The following is a 16,772-nucleotide window of genomic DNA, read 5'->3' on the forward strand; positions in this document are numbered from 1 at the left end:
TCAGGAGGGAAAGGATTTATTTCAAGACATACTTTCAGGTCATATCCATGACTGAGGGAAGCTAGGGCAGGAACTGAAACAGAAAGCCAGAATGAACACCGCTTCCATTTCAAGCTTTCTTATACGGCCCATGACAATGTGGCTAGAAATGATGCCATAGACAAAGGGATGGGCCATCCCACATCAGTCATCACTCAGGATAGCCTCTCACAATAGTGACTAGAGAGTCAATCTGATAGAGGCAATTCCTCAGTTGATACTTCTTCCCGGGTTGTGTCAGGTTTACAATGAAAAAGTAACCAGGACGTCTGGCCTAGTGGTTTAGATTTATAATCCAAGTTACTTGGGAAACTGAGGTAATAAATACAGTCTCTGAGCATTCTGAGGAGTGCCTCAAACTCAGTGATGGCCTGGTCTATAGAGATTCATGCTGGTTCCAGGAATGAAACTATGTAAGGTCTGTCCCTAAAACAAAAAAAGTGAAGGAGTGTTTCTGGGCACCAGCTCAGCCTCTAGTCTCAGGGACTGTAGCCATTGAACACCAACAGCTGAGGTGAGGTCTGTTCTGTGACCTCCGTATGGCAAAACCAAAATGCCAGCTTAGCCTGTGGTCTCAGGGACAGCAGCGATTGGAGATGGACAGCGGAGGTGTGGTCTATTCTGTGAACTCCACACACCAACTCCTGGGCAGCCAGCTCTGCTTGGGGTCCCAGGGACAGCAACGATTGGAGACTGTCAATAGAGAGAAGGCAGACATCAGCAACTATCAAAGGTGACAGCCATCAGTGACTACCAGGGTCCTTCAAGCCTGTCAGCATTAGGGACAACCGTTTGTCTGGAGGACAACATAATAATACAGACAACAAAACCCAGGGTCATCAGAACCCAACTATCCTGCTACAACAAAACCTGGATATCCTAAGACACCTGAAGCTCAGGAAAAGGAACTTAAATCTAATCTTGTAAAGCTAGCAGAGGCCTTTAAACAGAAAATAAATAAATCCCTCAAAGAAATACAAGAAAATACAAACAAACAGGGGAAGAAAATGAAAAAAATCCCTTAAAGATAAACAGAAAAACACAAGCAAACAAGAGAAGGAGTTGAATAAAACTGTTTAAATCCTGAAAAAGAAAACAACTGTGATAAAGAAAATATAGTTTGAGGCAATCCTAGAAATGGAAAACCTAGGTATGAGAACAGGAACTACAGATGAAAGCAACACCAACACAATAAAAGAGATGGAAGAGAGAACCTCAAGCATAGAAGATACAGTAAAAGAAATCTACATCAGTCAAAGAATATGCTAAATCTAAAAAAGTTTCTAAAACAAAACATCCAGGAAATTTGGGACACCATAAAGAGACCAAACCTAAGAATAATAGGAAGAGAAGAAGGTGAAGATTCCCAACTCCAAGGCCCAGAAAATATCTTCAACAAAATCAAAGAAGAAAATTTCCCTAACCTAAAGAAACAGGTGCCTATAAATGTACAAGAAGCCTACAGAACACCAAATAGAAAATCCTCCCACCACATCATAAAAACACTAAATATACAGAGCAAAGAAAAAATATTAAAAACCGCAAAGGATAAGGGACAAGTAACATATAAAGGCAGACCTATAAGAATTACACCAGACTTCTCAACAGAGACTTTAAAAGCCAGAAGGGCCTGGACAAATATCCTGCAGGCCCTAAGAGACCACAGATGCCAGCTCAGAATACTGTACCCAGCAAAACTTTGAATCAACATAGATGGAGAAAACAAGATATTCTATGACAAAACCAGGATCCATCATTCTACTACATACAAGAAACACACCTGAGCAACAAAAATAGATATTACCTCAGAGTAAAGGACTGGAAGAAAAGATATTACAAGCAAATGGAGCCAAGAAACAAGCAGGAGTAGCTATTTTAATATCTAATAAAATACACTATCAAGCAAAAGTTATTAAAAGAGATGGGGAAGGGCACTACAGACTCATCAAAAGAAAAAATACACCAAGATGACATCTCAATTCTGAACATCTATGCCCCAAATGCAAGAGCACCCAAATTCATAAAAGAAACATTCCTAAAGCTTAAATCGCACACTGAATCCCATACATTAATAGCAGGAGACTTCAACACCCTCTTCCCACTAATTGATAGTCAACAAGACAGAAACTAAACAGAAATAATGAAACCAACTGATGTCATGAATCAAATGGACCTAACAGATACCTTCAGAACATTTCACCCAAACAGAAAAGAACATCCTTTCTTCTGAGCATTACATGGATCCTTCTCCAAAATTGACCAAAGGGGAGTTTGTTAACTGTCTCTTCAGGGATGTACATGGCCATGAAATGTCTGGAAGACTGAGCTCAAAGAAATCTAAGTTTTTATTTCCTAAAGTCTACAGAAATAGAACTTAGGTCTCTAGAGCCATCAGTATGACTTGTACGGTCATTGGCTACATAATTCTGTGGCTAAGAATGTGGCTCAGTGTCATACAGTACTTGACCAGTATGTGGGAACATTTCCAGCAATCCAACAGACAAAACAAACCAACAGCAATGAAATTATTCTGGTCAGCAGTGAATCACTTTTAACTATGGCCCCACAATTTTATGTAGCTGAAGACAGTACAGCTGCGGCAGTCGGCCTATTACAGTTGGCCTCATTACATGAGACTATGTAAGATACATTTCTCAGAATGTCACTATCACGAATTGAATCATGAATTGTATGGTTCTCTGCTACCACCACGGCCAGCAGGGTAATGATCAGAGGGTAACAATGGAAATTAGCCAGCGCTGATTCAAACTTTAAGACTCTGACCTCAAGTAGTTTATTTTAGACATATTTATGCACAGCACAACTTGGATAAAAGTTTTCTGATGAAAATTAAGCCTTTGTACACAACAAAGCCTAAGAGATGACCATATCTAAACTCCGTAAAGTACAAAGTGACATCAAATAGAAATGGATTAACGAAAACAATAGACTCAAGGTGAAGATCTGGGGGGAATACTGTATGGCTTCAGCCAGACATCCAGTGCAAAAGGAACCAGGCAATTAACCACCTCCACTTCCAGCTTTCTGGGTAGAAAACAAGTTATACATCTTTCTCTTTGAAGAGACAACATTGCGTTTTTAACATTCCAGGTGCTCCTAGTATTTATCCGTGAGAACATGGACCTACATGTCTTGCCTAATGGTCTACCTATATTGCTATTAACTGTGTTTTGATTTTTACCAAGCCTTATTTTCAAATGCTTCGTGTATGTCCTCTATGCATGTTCAATGAACTAAATTTATTTTGTTTACATATTAGTACACTTAAGATTTAAAGCTCTCAAATAGTGTAATCACGTTCTATTCATTTATGTTAGTTTTTCATATTTGATGTAGCTGTATCTATCACTGCTGTAGGCATTGACTTGAAGTTTTAAATTATGTAATCCTACATATGACATATAGAACATATTTTTATTATATACAATAATGTGGGCTTTTACATTTTTGGGATGTAACTATGAAATCCACATTCAGACAATGATGTAATAAAACTTTGAAAACAAAGTAAAGTGATTTAATATAACAAAATAGCTAGAATTTATCTTTTAAATATAGGAAAATTTATTTTTTGAAAAGGATAATTGCGTTTTCCAAATTACCCATCTGTATGGAAAGTACTATGAAAATAACTGTCCTTTGGTATCTTATTGAAGGAATGTTGACACAAAGATGACTAACTTGGAAGTAAAAAAGAAGTCAATGTTTTGTTTTTTAAACTATGGTGCAAAGTTAATTCATTTCTCAGGAATCAGCCAAAGTAGGCAGTCACCAGTTGATTGTGACTAAAGGAAACACTTGAAGTTCTCCTAAAGGTAAACACTTCCTGTAGATGAGAGCCTTGGGCATGCAAAAAAGAAGGGTAGAAGGAATTATTGGAGATTTCTTAAATAGATACTGAGTGGGTGAAATAATGGCAACAAAGTATCAAATTTAAAAGTTCATTAGTATCAGGAAGTACACTGTAGCATTTCTGAAAGAAAATAATAGAATAGACAGTGAGTAAAAGTTGAAGGTTGTCAGAACTTTTGTGAATTTACTGATTTCTTGGATTTTTTTAATATAATAAAAAATATATAATAAAATATAATATAATAAAAATAAAAGTTTTTTATTTTTAAAATTCATTACCATTTATTCACTTTGAATCCCAGCTGTATCACCCTCCCTTGCCCCTCCCAATCCTGTTCTCCCTCTCCCTTCCCTTTTTCCTTTGCCCTTTCCCCAGTCCACTGATAGGGGAGGTCCTCCTCCCCTTCCATCTGACCCTACCCTATCAGGTCTCATCAGGACTTTCTGCATTGTTTTCCTCTGTGGCCTGGTAAGGCTGCCTGCTCCCCAGTGGGAGGTGATCACAGAACCAGCACTGAGTTCATGTCAGAGACAGTCCCTGTTCCCATTACTAGTGAACCCAAGATAGAAAGACCTGGAGAGGACTGGAGCTCTACAGGGAGAGCAAAAGAACCAAAAAATCTGAGCACAGGGGTCTTTTCTGAGACTGATAACTCCAACCAAGGACCAATCATGGAGATAACTTAGAACCCCTGCACAGAGGTAGCCCATGGAAGCCAGTGATTTATTGGATTTTAATGAGTAATGAATTATACTGTAAAATGTGAGACATAAATAATGTTTAAAGTTAAATTAACAAATTGAAGTTAAATTAACAAATTCATGTAATAGAATGTGATCAATGCAAATACTATGAAAATACAAGGATACAAAAAGCAAAAATACAAAAAGATACAAAAAACTTTATCCTGTAGTTTACAGGATAAAAGTGTTGAAAATTAGTTAATTAAACTTTTTTGTTTTTATTTTTTTCAATATTAATCACAGGTTATTTACTTTGTATCCCAGCCATCGCCCCCTCCCTCATTCCCTCCCAATCCCACCCTCCCTCCCTCATCTCCTCCCTGTCCCTTTCCAAGACAACTGCTAGGAGAGGTGCTCCTCCCCTTCCATCTGACCCTAACTTATAATGTATCTTCAAGACTGGCTGCAATGGCCTCCTCTGTGGCCTAGCAAGGCTGTTCCTCCTTTCAGGGGTGGAGGGTACATAAAGAAGCCAATCATTGAGTTCATGTCAGAAATAGTCCCTGTTCCCATTACTAGGGTATCCACTTGAATACTGAGCTGCCATGGGCTACATTGGAGCAGGGGTTCTAGGTTATATCCATACATGGTCCTTGGTTGGAGAAACAGTTGCATAGAGGAGCCCTGTGCCCTGATATATTTTGTCCTTGTGAAAGCAAGTTATAAATAATATTTTAAAAATCTAATAATACATTAAATATAAGCTACATAATATTTACCTTAAATAATATGGGTTTGTAGTTCAACTTTTTCATTAATAAGAAACCTTCAACATAAGCTTAAAGAAAGATCAAAGTAACAAAACAAAATGAACCAATAGTGTACTATCATAAGATGACCAAAAAATTAACGGAGATATTAGTAATGACAAAATTATCATTAAAACCACTAATAATATTTCATTAGTTGTTGTGCACTTAAAAATAAGGGGATAAATAATAATAAAACATAGAATTAGAATACAGGAGTTTAATCTGAAATGGGACCTAGATATGTCTGTATCATACCTCAGTCAACAGAGGAATCTGTGAAGTTATGGAAACAACACAGGTTCTCACTTACTTCTGTGAGCACAGAAGGCTCTTAGAAAAACAAGGGAAAGTTTCACAGAAACACACGAATATTGCTAAGCATGTAATTAGAAATGGTTGCGATGAGCCACACTTGCACAAGGCATTAAAACTGTAGCTATTCATGAAATGTTAAATAAGTTTTTCTGTCTTACTAGCCATATCCAAAGTCACATGTCAACATCATTAAAAATCACCTTACACCCACCAGAAATGACTAAGTTAAAAAAAAATTCAAATGACAACACATGTTGGATAGGCTGTGGAGAAAGGGAAATTTCCTCCTTTGCTGGTGGGAACTTAACCTGTATAACCACTTTGGAAATCAATCTGGCACTTTCTCAGTCAATTAGAAATAGCGCTTCCTCAAGATCCAACTATACCACTCCTAGGCATATATCCAAAATATGGTCAAGTATACAAGGACATTTGCTCAACCATGTTCGTAGTAGCTTTGTTCTTAATAGCCAGAATTTAAGTAATGATAGGAAAAATAAATTATCATTAAAGCTCTTTTCAATTATGAATTGTATGGAAAATACAGAAAATTTTTCCTTATGGATAACTGATATCTTCAAAGGCCATATGACAGAAAAGTGAATAAAGTAAAATTAATAAAAATTAAAAAAAGAAATTAAAATCAGAAAATCCAAACAAGTTGAAGTTCACAATGACTGAAGCAAAAAGTAGAAAACAATAAACTGTTCAAAATTATGATAAAGAACAAAATTCCAACAGAGACGGTCAATGAGGACACAAGTCAGTTTCACTGAAAAGATAGAAGAAAGCCCACCTCAGGAACAAATGCCTGTAAAACTCTGCTCTCGAGAGACAGATGGTTGCTGGCAATTTGAGGTCAGTCTGTATACAGGGAGTTATTGTCTCAAAAAACCAAACCAAAACAAAAAAGCAAACAAACAAAAAAATCCCAAAGGATTGTGGGATGTTTGCCGTCAAACATGCCAAGCTGAGTTTAAATTCTCAATCCTACATGGTAGTAGAAAAACAGCTTCTGTAAGTTCTGTACATGCTCCATGGTATGTGAGTGTGCGTGCGCATGCACACACACACACACACACACACACACACACACACACACACACACAAACACTAACAAAAGAAGACAAAAAATAAAATGTGAAAGAGAATTTAAAACAAAAAAGATGGAGGGAGGATGGGAGTAGCAGGAGATGAGGGAGGAGGCTAAACAAACTACTAACTTGAACATAAAACAAAAAGAAGAAACAAAAGATGCATAAAATTGATTAAAGAAACTTGAAAAAGAATTAAGGCATAAACATTTTATGTTCATATTTAAAAACAAACTTTTCTATATAAATTTTACAAACATTAAATATTGAAACTTTATTAAGCAAACATTTCAATATGTCTATGAGACAAAAAGATCTTAGAACACATTTGCCTACACACACACACATATATACATGAAAATGTAGGTAAAAATGAATGACCTAAATGTAATAAAGAAGCTGAATTTAAATACAACTGGCAATACAACAAAATCCTAATACAGTGCATTGAATGGTAAGTTTGAAAAGTAACAGCACTTCTGAAAAAAGCCTTCTGGACATGTGTAATCTGATAAAATGTAATATTACAAAGACTATCTTGAGCAAATCAGATACAAAGGTGGTATTTGTACTTTTTGTGTGCTTACTATATGTCAATGATTGCTTTTGAAAGAAAGTTGTTATTAGGACAAATAATATAATTTGCTTTAAAATGTACACGCTCACAATTCTATTCAGGTTATGAACTCTGACCTTACCTGGCAGACTCCCCGTGCAGGTGTCTCAGCTGGTGGGCTTACACTTACAAAGATATGAGTGTAAAGCTGCGCAGTTCTCTGCTGTGAGACCAGAAGTTGACAGCATGGCACAGTTATGTTCATCATGGGAGAAGTCTGCTAGCCTGCAATGGCAGATCCACAAAATTCATATGTGTGTGTGTGTGTGTATAACACGTATATGTTATATATGCATATATATAGCATACACACACATATATCTACCAAATGAATGACTACTATAAGCCAGTGCAGAAAAGGATCTCATCAAAGGCAATGATGGGCAATGACGTCTTTATTAATAGTGTGGTAAGAACTGATTGTTATGAAAGCCAAGCTGCCCATTCTCCAGATTCACATGAGCAGGTCATGAAGGTCAGCATCATTCTGTCTGTCTATAACTCAGCTTCTTTTATTGACACCGTTCTTCTGAGGGTTTCTTTTCTTCTTTCTTGTTTATTGAGTCATTAATGAAAACTTAGTAGCTGGGTGAGGTGGTGCACACCTTTGATACCAGCGCTCTGGGAGTGCAAGGCCAGCCTGGCCTACAAATCGAGTCCAGGACAGCCAAGACTCCACAGAGAAACCCTGCCTCAAAGAAACCAATAATAATAATAATAATAATAATAATAATAATAGAAAGAAAACTTACTTTGGTTTGAAAGTTGAGTCATTTTTCGAAACCCAGGGTTGACTCCTGCTCTTTCGAAAGACTCCAACCCATGAGACCACTGAGAGGGATTTCAGAAAGTCCTGCCAGAGAAACAAGAAATTTTCTTCAGCAGGAAGGCTTTTTTTTTATTTTTAAAACACATTACTGTAATCTGTCATAGTGTGGTTATTGTCCAACACAAATCAACTTATTAGTGCCAGCAACACTTTTTACATTATCAAACACTTACATATGCGTGTAATTTTGATCTGGAATTAACTGTTGAATGTTCATAGTTGGAAGTGGTCTTTTTTTTATATTAGTACAGAATTTGGTGATTGATTTATGTAAGTTAGTAGACACTCATGTTAACAACACAAGCATAGCAGGGATTCAAACAAATTTCCAGAAACTGTGCATGAAATTTTCTCAATGTTGTACTCAAATCAACTTTTCTACTCTTCATCAAAGTTCAGTTTTAGAAGGAAGTTCATGTTTTGCTCTTGAAGAAATGAGCGATGTAGTAGACAAAGATGCTCTTTTCTGTCTACTATATTATCATTAAGCAGCTGAGACCTACTGTTGTTTATCACTGTAGGGGTAGATTACTGACAAGGTAGCATCAATATTTCTTTTGGCTACTGTGATAACTACAAGGGCAACTTGGAAAGTAACAATAAAAGACAAAACCAAGGAATGCTGAAGGTTTGAAACAAAAAAGTGAAAGGGCTTGACACCTGAAGATGAGGGACTCCAGAGTTGCAAGAAATCCAGTTTTCTCGGTCCAATGGAAAGAAACGATGTTGCAAGCTCTCTCCCAGGACACAAGCAACAATAGATGAATGCTGGGAGATCTCTTTCTTTGTGTGTAAGGGAAGCTGGTCAGCAGTGCTGAGCAAGGTTGAAAACACCTAATGTGGTGAATGGCTTCTCCTACCTACTGAAGGACACCAGGGTAAGAACTGGAGTAGGGGATCCCATGAGTAAGAAGCCCATGTGAGATGCCTCTGTCCTTGAGGCTGTGTCACTCCCATCCAGAGACCCCAGATGAAGTCTGTTTTAGAATGTTTTGCTTTACATAACAGAGCAGTGAAATTAGCAAAATGCAGATCAATGCAGGAAAATGGATCAATGATTTACTGTATATCCATGAAAGAGTTACAGTGGTGGTTCCCAGCCTTCCTAATGCTGTGACCCTTTAATTCATTCCTCACGCTGAGGTGATTCAAAACTGTAAAATTATTTTTGTTTCTACTTCTTAACTGTAAATTTGCTACTGTTATGGACCACAATGTATATATTTGGCATTTTCCATACTTTTATGTGACCCCTGTGAATGGGCCACTCTACCCTCCAAAGGGTTGTGACCTACAGGTTGAAAACTGCTGAGTTACAGGATGTCTATGCAACAGTGCACACATGTGCCTGAACCTTGTCTTACAAAACTCAAAGGGATGTGGAGTTAACTATAATACAGATCAGAAAAACGGTTTTGTGCAGGGAGACCTGATGACAGTAGACATGACGGAAATAGAAATGTCTGCCTAGTTATGTGACCAATAGGATACTTTCTGACCAATTTGTTTTATATGGTAAAATTAAGTGGCAAAGTTAATTTCAGACTAAATGTGCTTGTACAAGAATGGCTTTCCCATAACATTAAAAAAAAACTGGAAATGAATATTAACTACCAGTACTCAAATACAAGTAAAACTGTGCAAAATAAAACAATGAAAATATTATACAGGGTTGTAAATAAATGAAGCATGTATAAGAATATCAAGGGGCTCTACAGACATCACACTGACAGAAAGAAAGGTGAGGTAATGGTCGATACACTCCAGCTCTTACCATCTCCTCCTCACTATTTATATAAAGCAGATCACAGGTTTTATAAATGCAGGACTCCAAGCTGTCATTCCAAGATTTTTTCTCCACACCAATGTAATAACAATTGTGGGAATAAGATATCCCGTCCTCCGGACAGCAACCACAAGGGTGTGCTAAAGAGAGATTGTGGTTTCTTTAGAAGCATTTTGAACTTAAAAATGAAAATTAATATATATTCATAGCTTCAAATATTCATGTAATATATATAAATATACATATATATATCCTAGAGAATAATAAATATAAAATTAAATATACATGTAAGCTCACAACCAACAAAAGAATTGAGTACCTCTCTGGCTCCGTTTGTATATGTGCATCTAAAGCAAATAAATAAGTGTTCACCCTACAGATTGTTTTCATTGTCACAGAAAATAAGCTCTGTTCTAAAATAGTGACTAATTTCTGTCTTATCAGAGTTTGTCAGTAGGACAATCAAGCCATTATTAAAATTTTGTGTGGTTATTTTGCGTGAATATTATTGTGGGACAAAAAGGTTACATTCTTAATGTTTATTTATGAGCATATAGCATTCATGTTTTTATGTTATTTCCTACCTAGAAACCTACAATTATCTTTGCATGGTCAGACACAAACTATAATGTGTACAAATATCAGAACTTCGACAAACAATGTATACCTTTGTTGGTTGTAGGCAAAGATGAGTTGCTCTGTGCCTTTGCTTCAGTATCTGAAGAGTTAAAATAATTCTTATGAAAATTAACATCCAAAATATTTGTAACAATTTTAGTTGCTTAGTCTGAAGTTGATGTACCACTTTGAATTAGGATTCTGTGGAATACAGCTTAAATTGCCAAACAATAGATAACATGGGAAAAACTGGGGAGAAAAGAACTCTAATGAAAGCCTAAATTTTAATATCTTTTACAGTGTAACCCAAGGCAAACTCACTTTCAAAACTGTTTTCATACCTTCAAGGTTCCAAATTATGTGTTTGAGTTATGAAATCATTGATAAAATCAAAAGAAAAGTGTGGTACAATTCCTCTGATAGTCATATTAAGAAAACCACAATAATGATTCCACATTTAATCCAACTACATACTTTAAATTAAAAGCTACAGTTCTTGATAAGAGATTTTGAAAGGCACTTCCAGTTATTAAAGTTCAAAGGTCCTTTATAATCTTAAAAACAAAAACAAAAACAAAAGCATGCTTACATGGTGTGGTGACTGTAGTAATTACAATCACAGCAGCTAGTAAGGCAAAGCTGATGATGCCCAGGGTCCCAGCAATGAGTTTTTCTAAAGGAGATGGAAAACCTGTAGAGAGAAATGCAAGCAAAGGCTGGCTGTTCACACGTTTATACACACACACACACACACACACACACACACCTACACACAATGAGTCAGACAGATAAACTTTGGCTGCAGGCCCTCCTCCATGCCACAGTCTGCTGTAGGCAATATCAATTCACCTTTGGTGAACAGAATGATCCACAAATTATCCACAAATTCTTTCAACAGTATGTCATCCATGCTCACAATTTAAAAAAGCAAGGGTTGGTGTTTAATTTCTTGAGTTCTTTATATAGTCTGGATATTAGCCCTTTGTCAAATGTAGGGTTAGTGAAGGTTTTTTCCAAGTCTATAGACTGTCATGCTATTCTGTTGACAGTGTCCTTTGCTTTACAGAAGCTTTTCAGTTTCATGAGGTCCCATTTATTAATTGTTGATCTTAGAGCCTGAGCTGTTTGTATTCTGATTAGGAAGTTGTCTCTTGGGCCAATCAGTTCAAGGCTTTTCCCCAAGTTTTCTTCTGAAAGATTTACTGTATCTGGTTTTATGTTGAGGTCTTTGATCTACTTGGACCTTAATTTTGTGCAAGGTGATAAATACAGATCTATTTGTACATGTACATATCCAGTTAGACCAGCACCATTTGTTGAAGATGCTTCCATTGTATGGTTTTGGCATCTTTGTCAAAAATCAGATGTCCGTAGGTGTGTGGGTTTATTTCTGGGTCTTCAATTCTATTCCATTGATTCACCAGTCTGCTTCTATACCAGTATCATGCAATTTTTATTACTGTTGCTCTATAGTACAGATTGAGATCAGGGATGGAGATACCTCCAGAAGTTCTTATTGTACTGGATTGTTTTAACAATTCTGGGGTTTTTGTTTTTCCACATGAAATTGCTACTTGTTCTTTCAAGGTCTGTAAACAATTGTGTTGGTATTTTGCTGGCAATTGCATTGAATCTGTAGATTGCGTTTGGTAGGATGGCCATTTTCACTATGTTAATCCTACCAATCCATGAGCATAGGAGATCTTTCCATTTTCTGATATCTTCTTCAATATTTTCTTTAGAGACTTGAAGGTTTTTTCATACAAGTCTTTTACTTGCTTGATTACTCAAGAAATTAAACACCAACAAACCAAATAATCCGATTAAAAATGGGGTAGAGCTAAACAGAAAATTCTAAACAGAAGAATATCAAATGGTGGAGAAACATTTAAAGAAATTCTCAATGTCCTTAGTTATCAGAAAATGCAAATCAAAACTACTCTGAAATTCCAACTCACAACCATCAGAATGGCTAAGATCAAAGACTCAAGAGACAACACATGCTGGAGAGGATGTGGAGAAAGGATAACCCTCTTCCTTTGCTGGTGGGAATGTAAACTTGTACAATCAATCACTTTATAAATCAATCTGACGCCTTCTCAGAAAATTTGGGAATAATGCACCTCAAGACACAGCCACTACTATACCACTATACCACTCCTGGGCATATACCCAAAAGATGCTCCACCATACAACAAGGACATTTGCTCAACTATGTTCATAGCAGCTTTTCATGTAATAGTCAGAATCTGGAAACAACCTAGATGTCTCTTAACCAAAGAATGGATACAGAAATTGTGGTACATTTACACAATGAAATACTACTTAATTATTAAAAACAAAGAAATTATGACATTTGCAGGCAAATGGATGGCACTAGGAAAGATCATCTTGAGTGAGGTATCTCAGAAGCAAAAAGACACACATGGTATATACTCACTTATAAGTGGATATTAGCCATATAATATAGGATAAACATACTGAAATCCAGGCGTAAAATAACAAAATACTAAGGAGAACCCTGGGGAGGATGTTTAATTCTCATACAGAATTGCTAACAGGATAGGCACCAGAAGCAGTGAAAGAGAGGGGACAGGACAGGAGCCTACCACAGATGTCCGCTGAAAGTCTCCACCCAGCAGGGTATCAAAGCAGATACTGAGACTCACAGCCAGACTTTGGGCAGAGCACAGGGCGTCTTATGGAAGAATAGAGAGATAGAAGGACCAGGAGAGGAGAGGAGCTCCACAAGGAGACCAATAAAGCCAACAAATCTGGGCCCAGGGGGTCCTGCAGAGACTGACACACCAACCATGCATGGAGAAGATTCAGATGTAGCCCATAGGCAGCTCAGTTTCCAAATGATTCCCTAGTAAAGACAGCAGGGGCTGACTCTGACATGAATTCTGTTGCATGCCCTTTGATCACCTCCCTCTGGTGCGGTGTCCTTGCCAGGCCACAGACGAAGAGGATCCAGGCAAGTTCTGATGAGACTTGATAGACTAGGGTCAGGTGATAGAGGAGGAGGCCTCCCCCTTTCAGTGGACTAGGGATGGGGGATGGGGTGGAAGAGGAAGGGAGGGAGGGGGAAGAGGACTGGGAGGAGGCTACAAACAGGATATAAAGTGAATAAGTTTTCTTTTTAAAGCGCGGGTCTATTCAGAGCTCTGATCCTCACAAGGAGGCCATTTTCACTGCTGCCCACACCCCGTTATGCTCCTGGCATCCTATTGCAGTGAGGTCCCATTTGGTAGGTTCCATTTGGTACCTCACCTTTGCAGTGGCGGTCCCTGCAGACTGGGCGCTGCTCTGGAGAAGCATCGTGAAAGCTGAATTCCGCATAGGTGATTTCCTGCTCGATCACTGAAATGGAACTGCGCGGACCCCTTGCTTTTCTTTGCTGGTTCCTTGAGCTCGTTGCCACATTCAGCTCTGCGTAGGTGACTCTTTCGTTCATCATCTCTGAAGTTGAGTGATGGTAGGGTCGGGTCTATGTTACGGCGGGCGGTGTTTCACAAAAAGGTATACGTTCTGATGAAACCAAAAGGGGTGGAGTTTAGAACATCAGAGCTCATTTCACAGTTGGAAATTTTGATCTAAAGTTATTGGTTTTTCTTGCTCAATGAGTACGTGTGCTGTGATAAAATAACAATACTAACAAAGTTTTAAAAAGATAATCCGCTTTTGATAAAATACTTTGATAGGACAATAACTTAGCGAGGATGAAAGATGTTTGCAAAACAATTGAAATGTTTTATAAATTAAATTTAGTTTTCATAGTACTAACACCATGAAATGTTTAATGCGTACATAAAAGATATCAACAATGTAACAGAAAACAATGTTGAATTCATTTCTTTAATTTAAATTTTTTATTGTTTAGAGAATTTCACATTATTTCCATCCTTCTCTCTTCTCTTCCAAACTGTTCCATGGTCTCCACTCTATCGAATTCTTGAGCTCCTCTTTAATTATCACTGCTACATATATGCAGATATGCTCATGCACACACAACAATATGCTAAACTTTTGTAATAAGTTGAAACCAACCACGAGTGCTCTACATGGATAGTCTAGGAGGATTGATACAAATATATGAATATAAAACTTGCGTATTACTTTTAATAGCTAATATTTTTGTTAAAAATAAATTGTATGTTCTTACATTTGTTTTATTTGAAATAACTGAGTTCAGAGGAATGACTAAAAATTTAAACATATTGCAAATGCTAAAAAATGGCATGTCAGAAAACCTGACATAAAACAAATGATATTGGAAATACTTCAAAAGTGATTTTAATACCCATTTTATTTAAAGAAATAATTAGCTAACATGTGAAACCATACATGATAAAAATGATTCATAGTAGAATGTTGATGGTTTAAACTTTCCCAAAGAGTCTAAGGCTGTGAAAGTCAGTGTCATTTTAGTCACATAAAATATAATCCTAATAACTCAACATAACTTAACAATTCATTCAATTAGTCCTGGAGTCAGTGGGATCTAGAATTAATTCTGGCTTCAAAACTTGCATGTGAACTTTGAGAATTACTAATCGCCCAGTGCATTCATCTAAAATGTGAAAAATAAATAAATAAGGAAATTTATACTCACCTCTGGCATGCGGAGCCTTCGATAGCTCTGAGCTATTGAAATTACTATTTTAGCTTCGACTTCCACTATCGCTGTTTGTCATCGCTCAGTGAGAGTCCTTTTAAGAACCTGTTCCTTCTGGGATAAATCGATGTGTTTCTCTCCAAAGAGCCACAGAGCACGACCTGCAGCACTTAAAATTCACACCTTATCATGTCGTCTGCAGCTGCAGGCGTAATTACATTGACAAAGAAACAGAAACACGAGGGGATGACTAAGCCTCCACAGACAAGGACAGAACTGTGGGACAGTCCTCCAGTGTGTGTCCATGTGCCTGGATTTATCCTGGCTGTTTGAGTCCCAGTTTGAGTCTCTGTCTGAACTGTGCCTCAGCTGCTCCCCGTGCAGCATAGCAGAGTCTCCTCACTGACTGGACAGGTGGAGATAAGGGAGCAGTGACAAACTCCCTCTGTTGCCAGAGAGCCAGGCCTCCTGCGGTGAGGTGTGGTGCTCACAGGGGGCCTGTGGGAGCTGAGCACCAAGAGGTGAGAGTCAGTGGCAGAAAACTAGGACGTCAGCGACTGCCAACTTCGCAGGCTGCCTCATGATGCTCAGAGTGAGTCATGAGTGGAAAAGGAGATTTCTCACTAACGTGTCACCAAAGGTTGAACAGGAAATTATCATACTCGGCTGCGTTTGAAATCAGTTTTTCTCACACACCTTTAAAATATAGAACCCTTTGGGCTCCCTTGGAAGGGACAAGGTGGTCTCTAAGTGTTCTGTGCAGTATGGTCTTTTTTAAACTGTTTCCCTGTAACTGTTTTCATATGTGTAAGATCAAGCAGTCAGGGCAGGGAGCCTGGCCATGCAGAGTTAATTGTTTTCAACATCAATCATAATCATTATGATTATGATAGAAGAGAAACTTAGATTTGTAAGTCTCAATTTTACCAGAGAATACCGTTTCTTTTTCCTTCCCTTTCCTTCCTCCCACCTCCTCATTTTCTTCTTTGCTAATTTTTAGAGCTCCAGCCTTATGCAGCTCATGCCAAGTGAATGCAAAATTATGACACACATACTATATAAATATATATGCAACATTATAACACATAATAAGTATATATACACACATATACAAAGAGAAACATATATCCCAAATCTTAATTATATCATGATGGAAAAATTAAAAATTCATAGGAATATTATCAATACATATATACCCAATGCTATCTGTTACTGATTTTTTTGAGCAGTGAATATGTTTTCAATTTCTTATGTCTGGCACAAAAACATCATTGCATAGTCATCTCAAATCCTTGTGTTTGAGATCTTACAATTTGTAATTTATTTAATTTTATGCATACAGGTGGTTTTTCTTCATGTATGTCTGTGTACCATGTGCATGCCTTGTGTTCTTGGAGGCCAGAAAAAGGGCATTGGATCTCCTCAGACTGGAGTTACAGAAGACTGTGTACAACCATGTGGGTGCTGGGAATTGAACCTGGATCCTAG

The 16,772-nt window shown here is 37.4% G+C and overlaps 1 protein-coding gene across 1 annotated transcript; it reads right to left on the reverse strand.

Moving 5' to 3' along the window:
- Positions 1-15,621, reverse strand: LOC110564293 (NKG2-A/NKG2-B type II integral membrane protein-like). Its single transcript, XM_060383372.1, has 8 exons — positions 15,282-15,621; positions 13,940-14,197; positions 11,256-11,357; positions 10,716-10,766; positions 10,037-10,188; positions 8,186-8,286; positions 7,516-7,658; positions 1-732 (listed from the first exon to the last, which is right to left on the reverse strand). Exons 2-7 carry the CDS (start codon positions 14,124-14,126, stop codon positions 7,541-7,543), a joined length of 711 nt encoding a protein of 236 aa, XP_060239355.1. The 5' UTR covers positions 14,127-14,197; positions 15,282-15,621; the 3' UTR covers positions 1-732; positions 7,516-7,540.
- Between the last annotated feature and the right edge of the window lie 1,151 nt (positions 15,622-16,772).

The sequence above is a fragment of the Meriones unguiculatus genome, chromosome 5 (assembly GCF_030254825.1).
Source record: "Meriones unguiculatus strain TT.TT164.6M chromosome 5, Bangor_MerUng_6.1, whole genome shotgun sequence".
NCBI classification, from domain to species: domain Eukaryota; kingdom Metazoa; phylum Chordata; class Mammalia; order Rodentia; family Muridae; genus Meriones; species Meriones unguiculatus.